Source organism: Trichechus manatus, unplaced genomic scaffold (assembly GCF_000243295.1).
Source record: "Trichechus manatus latirostris isolate Lorelei unplaced genomic scaffold, TriManLat1.0 scaffold00006, whole genome shotgun sequence".
Classification (NCBI taxonomy): domain Eukaryota; kingdom Metazoa; phylum Chordata; class Mammalia; order Sirenia; family Trichechidae; genus Trichechus; species Trichechus manatus.
This window is the reverse complement of record NW_004443942.1, coordinates 8535838-8556896: the sequence shown is the minus strand read 5'-3', so window position 1 is coordinate 8556896 and position 21059 is coordinate 8535838. Positions and strand designations below refer to the sequence as shown.

At 34.1% G+C, this 21059-nt stretch overlaps 1 protein-coding gene across 3 annotated transcripts in view; it reads left to right on the top strand.

The window, feature by feature from the left end:
* Window positions 1-21059, top strand: part of SOX6 (SRY-box transcription factor 6) — a 431726-nt gene that overhangs the window by 143542 nt on the left and 267125 nt on the right. For all 3 annotated transcript variants that reach the window (XM_023737515.1, XM_004369676.3, XM_004369675.3), the window contains exon 4: window positions 13886-13975. In XM_023737515.1, the coding sequence (XP_023593283.1) occupies window positions 13886-13975 (90 nt within the window). The remainder of the gene's footprint in view (window positions 1-13885; window positions 13976-21059) is intronic.

The following is a 21059-nucleotide window of genomic DNA, read 5'->3' as shown; positions in this document are numbered from 1 at the left end:
TCAGGGAGTTTGGATGTGTCTATGGAGCTTCCATGACCTTTCCTTGTACAAGTTGTGCTGGCTTCCCCAGTATTGTGTACTGTCTTATCCTTTATCAAAGTTACCACTTATCTATTGACTATTTAGTATCCACCCCCATCCTTTGTAACCATCAAAGAGCTTTTCTTTTTGTGTGTAAACCTTTTCATGAGTTTTTACAGTAGTAGTCTCATGCAATATTTGTCCTTTTGTGAGCCAGGGTGAGATGGTATCTCGTTGTGGTTTTGATTTGCACTTCTCTTAATGGCTAGTGATTGCGAGCATTTCCTCATGTGTCTGTTGGCTGCTTGAATGTCTTCTTTGGTGAAGTGTCTGTTCATTTCCTTTGCCCATTTTTTAATTGGATTATTTGTCTTTTTGTTGTTGAGATGTTGTATTTTCTTGTAGATTTTAGAGATTAGACCTTTGTCTGATTTATAATGTCCAAAAATTTTTTCCCAGTCTATAGGTTCTCTTTTTACACTTATGGTGAAGTCTTTTGATGAGCATAAGTGTTTAATTTTTAGAAGATCAGGACTGGGCAATATTTTATTCCATCGTGCATGGGGTCACCATGAGTTGGAGGCTAACTCAGCGGCAGCTAACAACAACAATAAAGTTTTAATAACTGCAGTAGCTGACATGCAAGTTTTCAGATGTCAGATTTTCATTGTAATTTAGTTCAAAATACTTTCTGATTTCCATTATAATTTATTTTTTGTTCCATGGATGGTTTAAATGTGTTGTTTAAGTCTTTATCATTTGAGGGATTTTCTAGTTATCTTCCTGTTATTGATTTCTATTTTGATTCCACTGAGGTCACACTCAATGATTTCAGTTCTTTGAAATTTGTTTAGTCTTGGCTTTGTCTCTCAACATGTGGTCTGTTTGAGTAATTTTTCATGTGCACTTGAAAAGAATGTGCATTCTGCCATATTTGGTGTAGTGTTTGATGTATGTCAATTAGTTAATGTAAGTTAATTATATTGTTCACACATTCTATATCTTTGTTGACTTTTCTCTTATTCTGCTGAGAGAGGTATATTAAAGTCCCAACTATAATTGTGGCTTGTCTAATCATTTTTATCACCTTGGTGTATGTATCTGATACTATGTTATTAGTTGTATATAAATTTAAGATTGCTGGATTGACTCTTTTATCACCATGCAATGTTCTTTGTCTCTATTGATCATTCGTGCCTTAAGGTATATTTATCTGATATTAATATATCTACACCAGTTTTTTTTTGTTAGTGTTTGCATGATTTAACTTTTTACCCTTTCATTTTCAACTTTTTAGTGTCCCTGTGAGTCAGAATCTACTCAATGGCAGCGGGTTTTGTTTTTTATATTTAAAATTAAGGAACCGTGATGGCGTAATGGTTAAGCACTCAGCTACTAACCAAAAGGTTGGTGGTTTGAACCCACAGCCACTCCATGGGAGAAAGATGTGACAGTCTGCTTCCATAAAAATTATAGCCTAGGAAACCCTGTGGCGATGTTTTACTCTGTCATATTATATGGTCGCTATGAGTCGGAATTGATTCAATGCCATACAACAGCAACATATTTAAAGTTACTCTATTATAAGTAGCCTGTAGTTGGGTTCTGTTTCTCATCCAGTGTCACAATCTTTTTATTTTTATTTTTTGCCATATTTGGTCTGTTAATACGTAATATATTTTCTGATATTTGGTTTTACGTCTGCCATTTTCCTGTTTAATTTCTGTTTGCCCATCTATTCTTTATTCCTTTTTTTGGCCTCATTTTGTATCCATCAAGAATTTTTTTAATTTGGTTTTTCTACTTCTGTAAGCTTATTTATCACATAGTGTATTTCATGTTTTTTTTTTTTTTTTTTAGTGGCTTCCTAGCCTCCCATTTTGAACTACTATGTTGGTTGTTGTTAGTTTCTGTCCAGGAGGCTCCTACTCATAGAGACAGTATGTGTAACAGAACAAAACTTTACCCAGTCATGTCCCATCTTCATGATCATTGGCATGTTTGAGTCCATTGTTTTGACTATTCTGTCAGTCCAGTTGAGGGTTTTCCTTTACTTTACCAACTGTCATGGATTGAATTGTGTCCCCAAAAATATGTGTATCAATTTGGCTAGACCATGATTCCCAGTATTGTGTGATTGTCCACCAGTTTATCATCTGTGATTTTCCTATATGTTGTAAATCCTACCTCTGTAATGTTAATGAGGTGGGATAGGTGGCAGTTATGTTAATGAGGCAGGACTCAATCTACAAGATTGGATTGTGTCTGGAGCCAATCTCTTTTGAGATATAAAAGAGAGAAGTGAGCGGAGAGACAGGGAGACCTCATACCACCAAGAAAGCAGCGCCGGGACCAGAGCACGTCCTTTGGACCCAGGGTTCCTGCGCGGAGAAGCTCCTTGTCCAGGGGAAGATTGACAAGAAGGACCTTCCTCCAGAGCTGACAGAGAAAGCTTTCCCTTGGAGCTGACGCCCTGAATTTGGACTTCTAGCCTACTAGACTGTGAGAGAATAAACTTCTGTTTGTTAAAGCCTTCCACTTGTGGTATTTCTGTTACAGCAGCACGAGATAACCAAGACACCAACCTTAATATCCTTTTCTAGTGATTGGTCTTTTCTGATGGTATATCCAAAGCAAGTGAGCTGAAATCTTGCCATCCTTTTTTCTGAGAAACATTCTGGTTGTATTTCTTCTAAGACTGATTTGTTCATTTTTCTGGCCGTCAGTATTCTGGTATATTCAGTATTCTTCGCCAGTATCACAATTTGAATGCATCAATTCTTCTGTCTTCTTTTTTCATTGTCAGGCTTTCATATGCATATGGGGTGATTGAAAAGACCATAACTTGGGTCAGGCACACCTTAGTCATCAAAGTGACATCTTTGCTTTTTAAAACTTTAAAGAGGTCTTTTGCAGCAGATTTGCACAGTGTAAATACATCTTTTGATTTCTTGACTGTTGCTTCCATAGAGGTTGATTGTTCATCTAAGTAGAATGAAATCATTGACAACTTCAATTTCTTCTTCATTTATCGTGATGTTGTTTATTGGTCTAGTTATGAGGTTTGTGGTTTTCTTCATGTTCAGGTGTAACCCATACTGAAGTCTATAGTCTTTGTAAATACCACCATACATCAACTAAAATGACTAAAATTAAAGTACTAACATTAACAAGTATTGGCGAGGATATGAAGCAACTGGAACTCTCATACATTGATGGCGGAAGTGTCAAATGATGCAAGCACTTCAGAGAAGTTTGTCAGTTTCTAATAAGGTCTGACACATGTCTACCCTACTTTGAGAGGAAAGTCCACTTTAAAAAAGACATATGTTCATAAAAAGACTTGTGAATGAATTTCTATATTATCTTTATCTCTAATGTCCTGAAACTGGAAAGTATTTACATGTGTACAAACAGATGAATGGATAAACAAATTGTGTATATTCATACAATGGAAATTACCCATCAATAAAAAGGAAAAAAAACTGTTAATACATGCTGCATCATAAGGGAATCTCAAAAACTTTATGCCAAATAAACGAAGCCATATCTAAAAGAGTATATACAGTATACTTCCATTTTAATTAAATTCAAGAGTAGGCAAAATTAATCTGTAGTGTTAGAAATCAGATCAGGGTTGCTTGGGGCTGGGAGTAAGAGGGAATGACTGAAACGGAGCATATGGGAACTTTTTGGAAATGTTCTATATCTTCTTTGGGGTGGCAGCTACATTAATGCATAATTTGTCAAAATTCGTCAAATTGCACATTTAAAATGGATACATTTTATTATATGAAAATTTTACATCAATATGTTTGATTTAAAAAACAAACTGATTCTTTCACTGCTTGATGCACACCAAAAGTGATCTTCAGTTTATCAAGGAATTTGTTTTAGCACCTACTATGTACACAGCTCTGGGTTAAGCATTATGGAAGAATACAAAATGATATCAGAAACATTCTCTGACCATCAAGGAATATCATATTTAGTTAGGGTAATGTGATATATACTTAATCACATGGCAGTAAAATTGATAAGTAGTAATATTGGTAGATATAGAAGAAAGAGTTATGAAGTTCAGTGTTAAATGAGCTAATACATAAAAAGATCACAAAAAGCACAGTGGCTGACAGATAATATGTGCTCAGCAAGTGTTAATTATTTTGCTATTCAGAGGAAGAGAGTTTATGTTTGAAGTGGTGAATCAAGGCATAACCGAGGAGAGTGGTATTTAATACAGGTACATACTGTAGAACAGGAAGGTTTTTTTGTAAGTGGCGAGTAGTGGGGCGACAGTCAAGTTAGGAAGAAGTCATGAGCAAAGGGGTAGAAGTGAAAAAGTACAAGGTATATACAGGGGAGTGAGACATGTTTGGTGTACTCATTTGAATAGAATGAAGATTTCATGTAGGAGGAACAATAGGGAGATGCGACGGGCCAGATTAAGGAGGTTCTTTAAAACCAAATTAAGGGTGTAAATGCCTTTACAAGTGATGCTTTATCATTTGCCAATACCTAAATAAAGATAAGAAGGGATATAAAAACATTTTATAAATTCATTTTAAAACACCAAATATAGAGTCAATTAATCAAAACAATGAAGCTGTTTTGATGAACACAAAACTTTTGAAATCAGAGATGTTGATCTCAGATGGAAGTCTTTTTTCTTTCAATCACCTCAACTTTTGATTTATTTCTGCCATATTTTCTTTCGGTTATATGATGTTCAAATAACACTTAATTTGCATAGATAAATAATTGTAAATAACAATGTTATAACAGTTCATCTTAAAGTCTTTGCATATCTTTCAATAAAGTAGGAGGTTTATTTCCAGGTTTACCTAATAAATGTTTTAAGCTGGTAGAACACGTGATGCTTTGGTGGTCACCAAAATTTGGAACATGCTGCATTTCATTGTGTATGCCACTTTTTATTATGGTTTTCATATTGTTTAGACTTTTACAATTTTTTTAATTACAAGTGACTAAAACTCAGCTCTAACTAGCTTAAACAAAAACAGGAATGTATTGGCTTACATTACCAAAAATCCCAAAAGTAGAATTTGGCTTTAGCTATTTCTGGTGACGAATATTGAATATACCGTGGACTGCCAGAATAAAGAACAAATCTGTCTTGGGAGAAGTACAGCCGGAATGCTCATTAGAAGCAAGGATGGCAAGGCTTCATCTCACATACTTTGGACATGTTATCAGGAGGGACCAGTCCGTCCCTGGAGAAGGACATCATGCTTGATAAAGTAGAGGGTCAGCAAAAAAGAGGAAGACCCTCAGTGGGATGGATTGACATGGTGTCTGTGACAATGGGCTCAAACACAGAAACGATTGTGAGGATGGTGCAGGACCGGGCAGTGTTTCGTTCTGTAGTACGTAAGGTTGCTATGAGTCAGAAATGACTCTCCGACACCCAACAGCAACAATTTCTGGATGTAAGTGTGCTGTTGTTGTTGTGTACTGTTGAGTCACTTCCACTCATAATGACCCTATAGGACAGGGTAGAACTGCCCTCATAGGGTTTCCAAGGCTGTAATCTTTACTGAAGCAGACTGCCACATCTTTTTCCTTGGAGTGCCTAGTGAGTTCATCACCTTTAGTAGCCAAGCACTTAACCACTGAGCCACCAGGGCTCTCGGTAAGTGTGCTAACATGATGTAAAGATGTTTTTCTCTATTGTTATGAATTGAATGGTATCCCACCAAAATGTAAATCCTAACCTCTATGCTTGTGGATATAATCCTGTTTGGTAATAGGTTGTCTTTGTTATGTTAATAAGACAGGATTAGTGTAGGGTGTTCTTGAGTCAATCTCTTTTGAGATATAAAAGAGATTAAACAAGCAAGCAGATATAGGGAAAGATAGACACCATGCCACATGAAAATTACCGAGGAGTCAATAAATAAGTTCCTTCCCCCAGAGCCGACAGAGAAAGCCTTGCCCTAGAGTCAGTGCCCTGATTCAGACTTCCAGCCTCCTAAACCAAACCTACTGCTGTCTAGTTGATTCTGACTCACAGTGACCCTATAGGACAGAGTAGAACTGCCCCATAGGGTTTCCAAGGCTGTAGATCTTTATAAAAGCAGACTGCCACATCTTTCTCCCATGGAGTGGCTGGTGGGTTCGAATCATTGACCTTTTGGTTAGCGGCCAAGAGCCTTAACCACTGTGCCACCAGGGCTCCTTAGCCTCCTAAACTGTGAGAAAAATAAATTTCTGTTTGTTACAGACACCCCCTTGTGGTATTTCTATTATAGCAGTACTAGACAACTAAGACATCTATCTACTCTTATTTCTGTTCTTTTTTCTACTTTGCTTTGTATTTTTAGCTTCATTCTCTCTTATTGAAGACCAGGTATTTCCACGTGCAAGGGAGGATGGCCATGACAATCCCAGGCCAACATGCTTATACTTACAACCTGTGCATAAGAGAGTTTTCTGGCTAGTTTCAGCAGACAATTCTGACTGGGTTAAGAGCCTTTCTGTGTGGCTGGGAGGAGCAGTAGGAGGTGGGTAATAGAGTACTGTGATAGACAAATCCATTGGGAAAGGGGTGGCATTTAGAAACATTTCCCCTAGGAAACCAAGAGGAGGAAAGGATACACTGAGGACACAAAAATTATTGTCTCCACAGTTCAGTATAATCTTAAAAATAGTGAAGTATGTATTTGAAAAAATAACATTGAAATGAAACATTTGTTGAATCTCTAGAGCAGTGTTCCATGTTACACAGTTTGAAAGCCTTAGCCTTTGACATTGGAGGAGCAGAGAATAGGGTATAGAGAGGATGACATGATGAGTAATATTTTAGTAATATGGAAGTCATAGTTTCTAATGGGACATTTTTAATCCCAATAAAATTGTGGCACATTTGAAGGCCTCCTGATCATTGAGCTATAGTGAAAAAGCAAGGCCTCAGGCTGCACATATACTTCCTGTACATGAAGATAAAACCTGTTTTGGAAGGGATTACCTTTTGAGTTCAACAGTATTTTTAAGCAGTATCTTAACTATTCTATAATGGATGATATTCTGGAGAGGAAAGCTTTTAGTTCAAACAAGATAAGGCATTATGGCAAAGAAAATATGGAGGAACAAGAAGACCAGCATAATGGAGTATCTATGGGGGAACTGACTGTTGAACAAAATTGACTTTTATTGAAAACATTGAATTTTTAGCACTCTTTTCCAAAGAACTAGAGTGCTTCACTCCATTACTGAAGTAATTAATAATAGGCATAATTATTCGTTTTCTGCTACTGGTTGCTACATTGTAGAGACTAAAAAACCGATGTTCAAATGATGATTTAAATAGCTGTTCCAGTAAAACCAGCACTGAACTGGAGGCACAGCTCTGTCACCAGCTGTTATATCTTGGGCAAGGTGGATGACTTGCTTTTCTTGACTTTGTTTCCTCATTCTAAAATGAGGGGGTTGGTCTTAATTATCACTGAAGTCTCTTCCAGCTCCAGCAGCAGGCTGTGAACCTCTGAATCACCGGCTGCATGTTTCCCTCTTTTTCTATATTGGCATTGGTAGCAGTTTGGCTTTGATGGGTATTCCAAAGGAATTTGGTTTTGAACGATCCCTCTGTCATTGTTCGAGGTGCTAGGAAGCCTTAGAAAGCAGATGAGATACCTCTTACCTGCACGTATGGAAGGAACAATGTGACTTTCATGAATATATGTTAAGCACCAATTTTAAGGAATCCCTATGAAAAATTATCAAAGATTTTAGTAGATAAAAATAGTGCAGAGAGAGAATATTGCATCTAGTGTGGCAATGTCTGTTTGTGCAATTCTGGCAAGTTTCAGATATGGGGCTTTTTTTCCCCTTATGCACATGCCATAATATTGCATCGAAGCTGGTCTACTTACACTTCACTACCTCCCATTCACACACACACACACACACACACACACGCACGCACATACAGTATATTATCTAGTAAAGTGTTTGTGGGATTTACATTTTTCCTGGAAGGAATATATCTGATTTAATGACCGAATAATTTTAAGGCAGCACAACAGAATTTCACAGGAACTAGGTCTATTTCCTCACACTGATCATGCATGTTTTACTCAAGCATTGAGTCATTAGCATGTTTATAATGGTTCTAATTTAGCACAACATTTTCTGAATTTTATCCTTGAGTCATTTACAAATTGTTCATATTGAATAAACAAAGGAAACAGATTGCATTTTATACTTAGTAATTTATCTGAAAGAAGAGAGGAGGGTTAATTGTTTTAAAGTTTGGGTCTGTTTGGGGAAGTGAGCCCGCTTTTTCATTGCTAGGCATACAACGCCATTTCTTATCTTTTGGGGGGTGTGGGGGTGTACTATGGAGGAGTAAAATGAAAAATTAGGACCGGGACAAGATTGGCCACTCCCAGAGGGGAGTGTGGAGCAAAAGGGGAGCTGGCACGAGATTATCCCAAACAGTTGGTGCATTCCTTAATGATCAAGTGCTTGAGAAGCCCAGCTCTTCCTGGCAGAGCATCTGTGTTGATGTTTATATCATTGCCCTGCTGTATGGGAAAAGCATGCTTTCTCTTGCTACTTGGCTAAAAATAGGATGGAATATAGCATTGTATGAGATATTTTAAGATAGCAAAAACATTTAAAAGGTTAAAGGTTTGGCTTTAGGGTCAAAAAAGATCAATGATCTAACTCGTGGTGTTCCTTGCAGACTGAATTTTATCTCGTGTTTCTCAGTGATTCGAACTCTTGGTTAGGCAAGTTACTATAGGTTCATTTGGTGTGGTCTGAAAAACCCGCTCTACTGTCTTTTCTGTCAGCCTCCCAGCATGAAGAGCTGGCTTGAAAACAGCCTCTATCTATACCCACTTTTTCTTGTTTGGAAAATCAGTTGTTTCATTGAAGACAGAGAGAGAAGGAGAGCACGAGCAGGCGTCAGGGAGTGTGCTTTGTATGTTATAGTGACTTCAAAATAAAACTGGCACACTTTAGTGTCTAATTATTTTTAGTGAGCTTGGAGGGTTTTAATTAAAATTTAAGAGTGCTCTTCAGGCTCTCCAAGCTCCAATTTTATCACACTGTCTTGTGGAACACTTGTCACTGTGGAAAAATGTACCGTAACTGTCATGTGCAATCTCTGTGTTTCCTAATGAAAAATTTGGAATGGATGATCATCAGGGATTAAATATATATTGTCAGAACTAGTTGTAAACTAAGACCATGGGTATTTTTAATAAGTTATCATTGTTCTTGGCTATATAGAAAACTTATTGCATTTGAAATTCCATTCCTGTGGTAAAAATACAAAAGGAATTGCTTTAATAGTTTCTTAAAAGATTTAATAAAGCAGTAGGAAATCTGCTTATGGGGGTAGTAGTCATTGTTTTTCTCATTAGAATATCTAAAAGATTTTCTGTGTCATGATTTTAATGTTAAACATCACTTTGAAATAAAAAGAACAATGATAAGTGTTTACTCACAGGTAACTTGTTTTAAAGTACAACAAAGATTTTTCCCATTATCCTTCCACTTCCCATATGCTTTAATTTTAATCATAATTTCTTTATTTACTCTCTTATACTCATATGAAATACGTTTATTTTGTGCAGAGTAGGAGTTAATATTGCTGCAGCTCTGTTTAACTAGTAATTTAAACGTGTTACTAAAATATCATATACGCACTGTAGGAAATAAGTACCCCAAATACTCTCGTTTTGAATTTCTCTGGTACCATGAAATTAATTATTAGCAAGCAAAAACATCACCAAGCTGTGAAGAAGCATTCACAAGTTACCTGGCTTGAAACCTAGGTACTTAGGAAGCAGAAACATGGGTTTTCTACCCATTATACTAGCACTCATAGAAGGCTTCTTAAAAATTAACTTTTAAAAATTAATTCTGAGTTGTGTCTTTCCTTTTTTCCTTTGGAAAAGGTTCTTGGAAGAGATATACGTATATTTGCAAAGGAAAGAAAAAAGAAACTTTGTAACTGAGAATCATTTATAACATATCAAAACCTTTTACATCTTTGGTGAAAATATAGAAGAAAGCAGCTGTTGATTTGATAGTCCTGTTTTAATCACCTTTATTTACAAAAACTAGATAAAATAAATATAAAGTCCTGCTTTTAATTGAATATATATTGGTTTATGGAAACTAATTCTTTAAAGTAAGAGGAATTGATTTTGGCATTTACCATTTTAATATTGAAATGTTATGGCCTACATTCATTTTATATATATATATGTTATAGTTTTATGCTACAGAGTTGTGTTTTCTTTATGTCAGTTTCTGAAAAGCATGTAGTTTCTCCTGTTTTTCAGCTGCAGACAACCCAGTCAGGCAAAAATAATAAAACTTGAATAGTCAAACTCAGATAATAAAATATACTGTATATTGTTTCATTGTTTTAAGGATTGTGCTTCCTTGAAACTTTATTAGTTATTTCAAGTCAATCATGTAAGCATATTTATTTCTGTAAAATAATCCAAGAGTATAGTGGGATGTTAAGTCCTGTTTTTCTCTTTGGAGCCCTACATGACTACTGAGTTAAAGCCGTTCTGTGAGGTGTTATTCTTTTTGTGTACACAATGCAAACTGGGTTTATTTAATTATTTTCACCTCTTTTGTTTTTCATTTGTGCATGATCACAATAGGGCAAGTCTGATCTAATCAGCTGACTCTGTAAAACTACCAATAAAAAACTAATTGCTGTCGATTTGATTCCAACTCATGGTGACCCCATGTGTGTCAGAGTAGTAGTGTGCGCCACTGGATTTTCAATGGCTGTAAAACTAGTGTCCTATTAATGTAGTGGGAGGATGTGGCATAACTTTGATGAATCCTTATTAATTGCACTCTTATCAGGATATTGATTTGAGTGGGAAATTTGAAACTACAAATTTTTCTTTGTAACTTTGTATTTTTTATATATTTCCTCATTCTAAGTCAGAAACCTCTCAGTAGGGGCAGCAGTATCCTCTGCCTAAATGGTACTTGGTAGCAATCTGCTTCTTCTGGTCCTTTTTTCTCTCACCCTGCTAGCTTTATATGACAGCATGGAGAGTGCTTAGCACTAATTGTGGCATGCCCTTAGAGGTTTGGCAGCTACCTAATTAGGTGAAGAAAAAAAAACCCAGCTTTTTCAAGAGAGACTTCTTTACAGTTTTGACTTTTCCTGGAATCTCCTAGAACTAAGATTAAATGTTGACAAGATTTTATGCAGTGACTTTTGTTTTCCTGTCGACAAAGGCAGTCAGTGATTGTTATTAAATATTTTCATGGGCTATAAATGTAGACAGGCAAATACTCCTTTATTTTTTTCTCTCAGTTTCTCCCACTGAAATGAGAACTCGTATAGCTAGATTAACTCAGCATTATGGTAAGGATTAATTTTCTAATAGGAATGTAAACTGCTTTGACATTATTAACCATTTTATTAATAAGTGCCTTTTACGTAAAGCTGTTTCCACATGGCTTGATTTACATTTGAAGTGTGTGTTCCTGTTGTCCATATAGTTCTATTTTTCTCCCATGAAGTTTCAACATTCTTTTCCTGGAGCTCTGAAAGATTTCAGGCCTATTTATGGAACTGAGAGGCATATTTTAGGCTGTTTTATATCCATGTATGTATCTAATTCTAGTTTATGAACTTGCTCTGAATTTGTAGTAATTACTAATAAATTGGGCATTTTGTCTTTTGCCATTATAATGTATACTCTCAACTTAAATTTTAAATAGAAAAGTTAGGCTTTAGTGCTTGTATCAGTAATTATCAGTTTCATGTAATGTTATAACATATGAAAGGGTAGGATATGAAGCTGAAGATTTTTTGTTGATCATTCTATCCGTGATCTGACGTTACATCAGTTTCTATCAGAAATTCAAATCCAATCTGAGAAAAAAGTAATCTCTTACAGGCATGGCTTTGAAAATTTGCTTCTTCACTCTCAAACTTAGTATTATGTTTTTTATGACTTTAGCATAGAAACAAACACACGTAGAACACAGTATTCACCTCATTTCTGTGTTTGAAATAAAGAGGTGGTGCAGTGGTTAAGAGCTCGACTGCTAACCTAAAGGTTGGCAGTTTGAATCTACCAGCCACTCTCTGGAACTGCCTATGGGGCAGTTCTGCTTTGTCCTATAGGGTCGCTATGAGTCGGAATCAACTCAACAGCTCTTTTTTAAAGACACCATTTTGGCAATTAAATACAACCTGAACATATGCATACGCTTGAAGGCCCTTTGGAAGGTCATTCAGAATCCAACTTTTAATTACCATGGTAGATTGTTGAAGTCTAAGAAATATTTTATAGGAAAGAAAGGAAGAGAAGAAAGAAGGAAGGAGGGAAAAAGGAAGGGAAGGAAAGAGAGAGAAATGAGGAAAGGGCCAGGGAGCTTTTATTTAATAGAATCAAGCTGCCTTCTATTTAGAAAAAAACTTTAGCTTCTGTCGTAGCTAGCTAGTATGGTTGTTCTTCATCAACCATTTCCTGACACACTGATCTGGATTCCATCCAGTCCTTGATTGATTGATCATGTCATGGACAAATGTTAATTGTTTTCACCAATACTTTCTAATCATGCAGTGTTCTTCTCATCTCTTACCCAGGGCTCACTGTCTTTTTCTAAAGCTTATCTAGCTTCTAAAACTCTTTAGATCCATCTTGACCTTACTGTCATTCTGAAAAATTCAAGGAGGATTTAGAAGCTGGAGGAAAAAAATGAAAGGGAAAATGCTAAAGAGATAGGTACCGATATGGGAGAGAGAAAGCATTTGGAATTGGAGTAACCATTTGAAATACAATTTTAAAAAGAAGTTATCATAATTTTGACACTTGGAATGTTAAAGTTTAATGGGAGTATGCTTTGCACTAGGGATTTAGTATTTAAATCTGCATTCTTTTTTGGAAACATGGTCTATTTGTTTAGATTTGAGGCTCAAAAGATATAAGTATATAGTCATAAGCAGTAGCCCCCGTTGCGAATTCATCCGAATAGACAGAAAAAAGTAACTCACTGAGAAAAATTTGGTAATCATTAGGACATTCTAAAGTATGAATTCTGTAACCTTTATGAATCATTATAAAAACAAGTGCAATCACTCTGTATAATCTAGAATGTTATTTAGAAAGCATTAGGGCGAATATTAGTATTTAAATAAGTATTTTCATTAATAAGAATATGAATGTCTTTTTATATAAGAGAAAAATTTTAGCAGTTTTCATTACTGAGAGGCAGTGAACATCTTGGCTTTATTTTCTCCCTGCTTCGCTTTAAATGAATGTTTTACAAAAGTTTCATATGTTTGTTTCTTTTTTAAGGACTGAGTAGTTACAGGTTGATCGGCTTCTTCTCCCTTGAAGATCACATAAATTTTGAATAGCACATAAATTTTGCTTGGGCTTAAAAATTTTTTATCTGGATTAAAAGAAATAATATTTAAATGTAAATACGTAGGAAAGAGAGCCTCCTGTTCTGTTCTATCAATCTAAGAAATGATAGATGTGGTTTGAGTATTAATAAAATTATAACACCAAGATAAAATTATTGAGTATTATCTTTTTTTTCCCTGTAGACAATGATTTAAAGAATCCTCTGGTAAAAATAAACTTAGCTGTGGTATTTTGAACTAGACAAAATAATGTAATTTTCTATATCCTGCTGTTAAAACACCAAAAAATAGTTTTGTGCATTTTTAAATGGGAGAATTTCTCTATCAGTTGGCCTGCTGGGTTTATAAATATACATAAATTTTTACATCTATTAAAAATAATTTAGTAATTTAATAATAAATATTTAAAAATATACATATTTGCATGTGTATTTGGAATATATAATGTACATATATTTTGTATCTTAATAGATTCCTCCTGCATGGAAAAACTACTTTCAAAAGATTGGAAGGAAAAGATGGAAAGACTAAATACCAGTGAACTTCTTGGAGAAATTAAAGGTACAGTATACAAAATATCAAATATATCAATACAGAGATGTTGTTTTGTATAGCAGCATATTTGCTGATCTTCTGTACCCTAACACTAAAGTCTTACCTCTAACACTTGTTTATATATGAAAGGGTAAATGTATAGTGTGTCTTTGAACTTCTATTCTTTCTAATGTTTACAGAATGAAAACTTCACCCTTTCTTTTATTAGTCTTTAAACATAAAATTTATAGGATAAACTGCTTTATTAATTTACTTAGAAGAAAAGTATGAAAAAGAATAAAATACTCTGTTAAAACATGGATAGCAAATGAAAGATAATCTTAGTTTTTCCTCTTCAGAATCATAATAATAAATTTATAAATTCAATTCATTAATTTGAATTTCCTCTGATCAAAAGAGGTCAACTGTAGCACCTTAAAAAAAAAGAGTTTATAGAATGTACTATGTATGCTAGTACATAATGCTTTATGGGAAGATTCTGAGTCTTATTTAGCTTGGTGAAAACCCCAGCTCTGCCATGTACTAGATGAGCAACTTTGGGCTAGTCATTTAATTTTTCTATATTTCAAATTTTTAATCTTTAAATTGATGAAAATAACAGTACCTAGCTCACAGGCTTATTAAGAGAGTTAATACGTATAAAGCTCTTAGAACAGTACCTTTTACTTAAGAAAGCACTCATAAGTGTAAGTTGTGGTTATTGTTATTATTAGTGTGCCCATAGGAACATAGGTTGATCCATCTCTAACAGATTTCATGGAATTTAACATTCCATGACCTTCTACTTTGATGAGGGTGAGCATTCTTATTTTTGAAGATATATGTTTGGTATTTGTACTTTGAAACATGTTATAAATTGCACATTCCCAATCCATTCCAGTATTAAGTTACCCTATCAATCAAGAAGTTACACTTCTTACCTAACCAAACTCTCTCTTGTTGATTCCTCTGTGGAGATGAAGTCCTTTATTCCTAGTTGCTTGTATCATGAATGGAATCCATGATCATTCATTAGTCATTACTTTGACTTGCATTAACCATTTGGGAACTTAATTGCATTAGTTTTCTGAATGTATCAAACAATTTTAGGTGAATCTTTCTATTAGCTGTGGATAATAGCTCATTTAAGAGGAAGATTTGGCAATATTATCTGATGAAAAGGAGCCCTGGTGGTGCAGCGGTTAAAACACTTGGCTGCTAACTGAAAGGTCAGCGGTTCAAACCTACCAGCTGCTCTGTGGGAGAAAGATGTGGCAGTCTGCTTCCACAGAGATTTACAGCCTTGGAAACGCTATGGGGCAGTTCTACTTTGTCCTATAGGGTCACTATGAGTCAGATTCAACTCGATGGCAATGAATTTTGTTTATCTAATTAAAATGTTACTTTGAATGTAATACAGAAAGTTGCCTAGTGTTCAGGGATGTTATGTTCAACACAAATGAAGAGAAAAGGAAGTCATCTCTTTCCCAATGAATAATTAATAACTCATTCCATTAACTAATACAGTGTCAAAATCAAGTGGAAATTGGATATTATTTTGAATTGCACTGCTTCTGTTTTGTACTCATAAAGGCCATTTGCTATTTTGGAGAAAAAGAAACTCAACTTATAACTGATGAGTAGAAAGAAAGTCATTAGTGACATATTCCCTATCCAGCTGCAATAACATGGTGTGTGCTACTTTGCACGTCATTCTGTGTTTTCTTCCCTTTCCAAAGTCGTTGGTTTTATAACAGTGGAAACAGAAGTGGTTTATGCAAAGGCAGGCTTTCACCAGCATGAATGATGGGGGTCTTGCTTCTCTTAGTAATATAGAAGCTAACATTTGATTATGCTATGATTCAACATCAAATTTTTATGCTTTGGAGTATCCTTTCCCTCCATTTTCCATCTTTCTTTATTTTTAATTCTGAGTTAAAAATCTGAAAATGTGTTAGTCTTAGATACTCAAACTGTATAAATCTCAGAATTGAAACACATGCGAAAATAAGCTTTTCAAATTCTTTAACTTTTTTTCTAGACTCGGTGTTATGTGCTTTCATTTGTGTCTGCTATTCTGAATTTTATGAGCATAGAAAATAAGACCCTTACTAAATTTCCTATTTTGATTTATTTTACGTAATTGTCTCTTCTTACGTCCTCATATACATTGTGGAGAAAATATACCAATAATGTATTATAATTTAAAAATAAAACAAAATTAAAGTAGTGTTCAAATAGTTTAATTCAACCACTGCTGAAACTCATCATGTATTTTTAGTCTAGATAAGACCAGTCCAGTTATTAGCTACCTAAATTAGTCATCATTATTTTGAAATTTTATAGTGCTTTGAATGCTATCTTCAGAGATAAATAATATTGTGAGTTATCTGTATTTAATATCATATCTCAAGCATTCTATGTTTTTATTTGCTCTTTTTTTCTCTGATTACAAAATTTATAAATATTTATTGTAAGAAATATAGAAAAACACAAAAAGAAAATAATTTTGTCCTTTAATCCTACCTGTGTCTTACTGTGTAGCCTTTTAATTTTTTCTATGGCTATATATGTTAGATGTTTACCCATAAAATTAGAATCATCCTTTTACTATTTGTTATGGGTTGAATTGTGTCCCCCAAAAATATGTGTTGTAAATACTAACCTCTACGCCTGTGGTTGTGGTGCAGTGGTTAAGAGTTCGACTGCTAACCAAAAGGTTGGTAGTTTGTATCCACCAGCCACTCCTTGGAAACCCTGTGGAGTAGTTTTACTCTGGCCTATAGGGTCGCTGTGAGTCAGAATCAACTTGAAGGCAATGAGTTTTGGTTTATGCCCGTGGTTATATCCCATTTGGGGATGGATTGTCTTTGTTATATTAATGAGGCAGGATTAGTGTAGGTGTGTTTTAAGTCAATCTCTTTGGAGATATAAAAGAGATCAAATAAGCAAGCGGGGGGAAGAAAGCAGAGAAGGCAGAAGAGAGATGACAAGCCGCATGAAGATAGCCCAGGAGCAGAAGCTCAAAGAGACAAGGACCCTCCCCCGGAGCTGAAAGCCTTGCCCTAGAATCAGCCCTGAATTTCGACTTCTAATTTCCTAAACTGTGAGAAAATAAATTTCTGTTTTTTAAGGGCACCATTTGTGGTATTTTTGTTATAGCAGCACTAGATAACTAAGACACTATTCTTTTATATTTTTTTCATTTCGTGATGTATTGTGACCTTCTCTGCAGTTAGGCCATCTTCTAAAATATTACTTTTATTGGCATAAAATATTGCATAAAATGGAGTGCCCATAATTTAACTGGATCTTTTATTGAACATTTAAGTTGTTTTTTATTGTTTGTCATTATAAAGAACACTTTGAACATGAATAACTTTTCATTAAATAATTTTAGCTTATTAGTGGTTATTTTCTTAGGACATATTCATAAACGTGAAATTACTGGGCCAAAAAACTATTTTTTTTTTTTAAACTTGTTTTATATGCCAAATTGCCCTTCAGAAAATTTATTGTGTTTTGTGTTCTATGTATCTGAAAGTGTTTATTATCTCTTTCCCTCAATAACAAGTATTATTGCTTTAAAATTTTCTTGCCAGTTTGATAGGAGCAAAACAGCATATTATTGCTGATTTATTTGAATTCTTTGGTTACTGTATTTTTACGTGAATAATGGCGTGCCTTCTATGTTTGTTGGCCAACGGCTCCCTCCCCCCACGAAGTATTTTCATAAGAGCACTACGCTAATTTTTTTTACAGCAACATGTAAAGAAAATTGGCATAGCACACTTCTGAAAATACCTCATCAGGGCAGGGAGTAGTTGGCAAACAAACATAGAAGGTGTGTGTCGTATGTGTAAAAATACAGTATTTGTAAAAATGAAGAGTTTTACATAAATTATTTTCTATTAAACACCTCTTCTTTGGTGAATTGCATATTTGTACTAGTTACCCCTTATTCCTGTAAAGGATTTGAATTGTTCTCACTGATTTGTAGGAAGTCTTAATATATATTTTAATGTTTTTAATGTTTATTTGTTATATATATTGCATTTTGTCATTTGCTTTATTTTATGGTTTTGTGTCAAATCTTTCCATCTCTTATGATTCTTCTATTGGGGGTTTGTTTAGAAAGGGTCCCCCCTCCTCCCAAAGATTAAATAAATATACAGCTATGTTTTCTTCCAATTCTTTGACTATATTGTTAACTTTAACAGTGTAATTCCTCTTGAATATAGTTTAATGTATAAGGTCAGTTAGAGATGTAACAATTTTTTTTCTGAAGCAGTTAATCAGTGCTCTCTGTACAATTTGTTAAATAATCCATCTTATCCCTTCTTACTTGAAATGGCATATTTTATTACATACTGATTGTATATTGGAACCATTTCTCAGATACTGGTTCTATTCCATTGATCTTTCGATCTAAACTTTTATTAGTGCTATGCTGTTTTAATTACTATGGTTTTATAGTATCTTTCAGAAGTAATCATTGCAAGAATGCGTTCATATTTTTTTCTTTGTTTTCATATTTATGTAATGTTTATTTTAAATTTATTTTATCAAATTAATTGAAACCCGAAAGTGATGTTTTAGAAGATTATATTACATTTATATAAAACTGTGGGGTGAACTGACATCTTTACAGTATTGAGTCTTTTCATTCAAAATCCATTTATTCAATTTGTTATGACCCACAATATAGTTTCATTTTTTAAAGAAAGATTCTGTACATTTCTTCTGATGTTTTTTCCATAATGTTTACTATTTTTGCTTATTCTTGTGAATGAGATATTCTTCATTCTGTTTTCTTTTTGCTATGATATTTGGGGATGCTAGTGACTTTTGCATATTTATTTTGCTGCTTCATTTTGTAATTTTCCTCTTTGTCAAATTTATTAGCTCTAGTCATATTTCAGCTGATACGTTTTCTTCTTTTTGGTGGTTATATTTCTCTTTTTTTCCCCTTGTTATCACAATGCCTAGAATGTCAAGAATAATATTAAGTAATTGAGTTGATCACAGGTATTTTGGTGTAGTTGTTAATTTATGGAATTGTTTCTAGTTTTTCACCATTAAGTGTTATGTTGGTTATAGATTTAAGATATTCTTTATCATTTTAAGAAACACCATTGTAGTCACAGTTTATTAGGAGTTTTTATGAGAAATTGCACTTTATTTTATGACACATCTTATTGGGTTTTGTTATTTTATTTTATATATCAAATAAATCCTGATTAGTCATGGTATAGTCTTCTTTTAATGTACTGCATAATTTTATTTGCTCTTATTAGTTGCTGTTTTACATCTGTAATCATAAATGAGATTGCTTTGCATTTTTCTTTATTTGTACTCTCTTTGTTAATTTTTAGTGCCAGGGTTCTTAAGTTGAATTGGAAAGCTTTTCCTCTTTTCTTAGGGTATGTAAAAAATTGAATATATAGCATGCTAATTACTTATTCCTTGAAATTTTGAAAGAATAAACTTATAAAACATTGAGGCCTTGAGGCCTAGAGTTTTCTTTGGAGATTTTTTTTTTTTTTTTTAACGTTTTCTACTTTTTATTGAATAATTTTTGCCAATAAATATTTTTCCTAGAAAACTGTTTATTTCATTGAAATTTTCAAATATGTTAGTATTGATTTGCATATAAAACCAAACCAAACCCAGCTCATAGTGACCCTATAGGACAGAGTAGGACTGCCCCATAGGGTTTCCAAGGAGTGGCTGGTGGATTCGTACTGCTGACCTTTTGGGTAGCAGCCAAGCTCTTAACTACTGCACCACTGGGGCTATGATTTGCATATAGTGTCTCTTATTTTTCAATTTTCTATTTATCTGCTGTTATATCTTATATCCCAGTTTTAATTTTGCATATTTGTGGTTTCTCCTTTTTGTCCCTCAGTTTTGGTTGCCATTATTTTATCTATTATATTGCTTCTCTCCCTCCAAAGGATCCAATTTTTAAATTTATTTGACAATTCTCCTGTTTTTCTGTGTGCCAATTAATTAATCTTGCTTTTCGTTTATCATCTCTCCGTTGTTTTCCTTTTCCTTTTTATTTTGTTTGTGTTTTGATGTCTTCTGACTTCCTAAATTGAATGCTTCATTAATGAAAATTCTTTTTTATTTAATTAAAAAGGTACTTATACCTGTGGATATATTTCTCAGAATAGTTTTATCTGCATCCCATAAGTTTGTGCTTTTAGAGTTTGCATAGTTGTTATTTTCTAAATAGTGTATATTTATATTATTTTCTAACTGATCTGTATTTATATATAATTCTTAACTTTACATCTTCTTTTGGATTGTTAGAGTGTAATGAAGCTGGAGAAGGGAGGAAATACAGCCTCTAGCCCTACCATTGGAAAATTCTGTCTGGTAGGCAGGTGGTGGAAAGAGAAAGTGTGGACAGTAGAACGGATAAGAGCAGTATTAAGAAATAGATCCTCAACCCAGTGAACTTAATATTACCACATAATTAGGAAACAGTAAGTTAATAATTTTCTCTTTAACTTTAAAAAAACAAGCAAAAAACTAAACCCGTTGCCGTTGAATCAATTCCGACTTTAAAAAACAGTGCTTTCAAATAAAATTCTTAAATGTAAATGAAGTAAAGCAATGTTTCTAAAACCTCTCAGTAGGAGCTGGAATACTGCTAAAGTTTGAGAAACACTGAGTCAAAGAGTTTTCAGTGAGTCTGTATTTGAGTCTTGTCTAAGATTCTTTAAGAGACAACCCTGTCCTCAACCCACCCCCCAAACTTTTTCATAGGTAGTCTCTTTCTCAGGAGCAGCAGTAACTGAGGATAAAGTGCTGTAATTGGCATAAATTTAACAGCAGTAATGTCCAAGCATTGTTCAAACCAGGTTAACATTATTACAAGTATTTTTAACAAACTTTGTTATTCAGAACTTAAATGAAATATAGCATAAAATGATTAGACTCTTGCTGTGGTTTGATTGCATATGAAGTATTGTGTTCCAATCTGGGCACAGTTTTGTTTTGTTTTTTTTGTACTTCAGGTGAAGGCTTACAGAACAAATAGTTTCTCATGAAACAGTAGTACACATATTGTTTTATGACATTGGTTAACAACCCCATGACA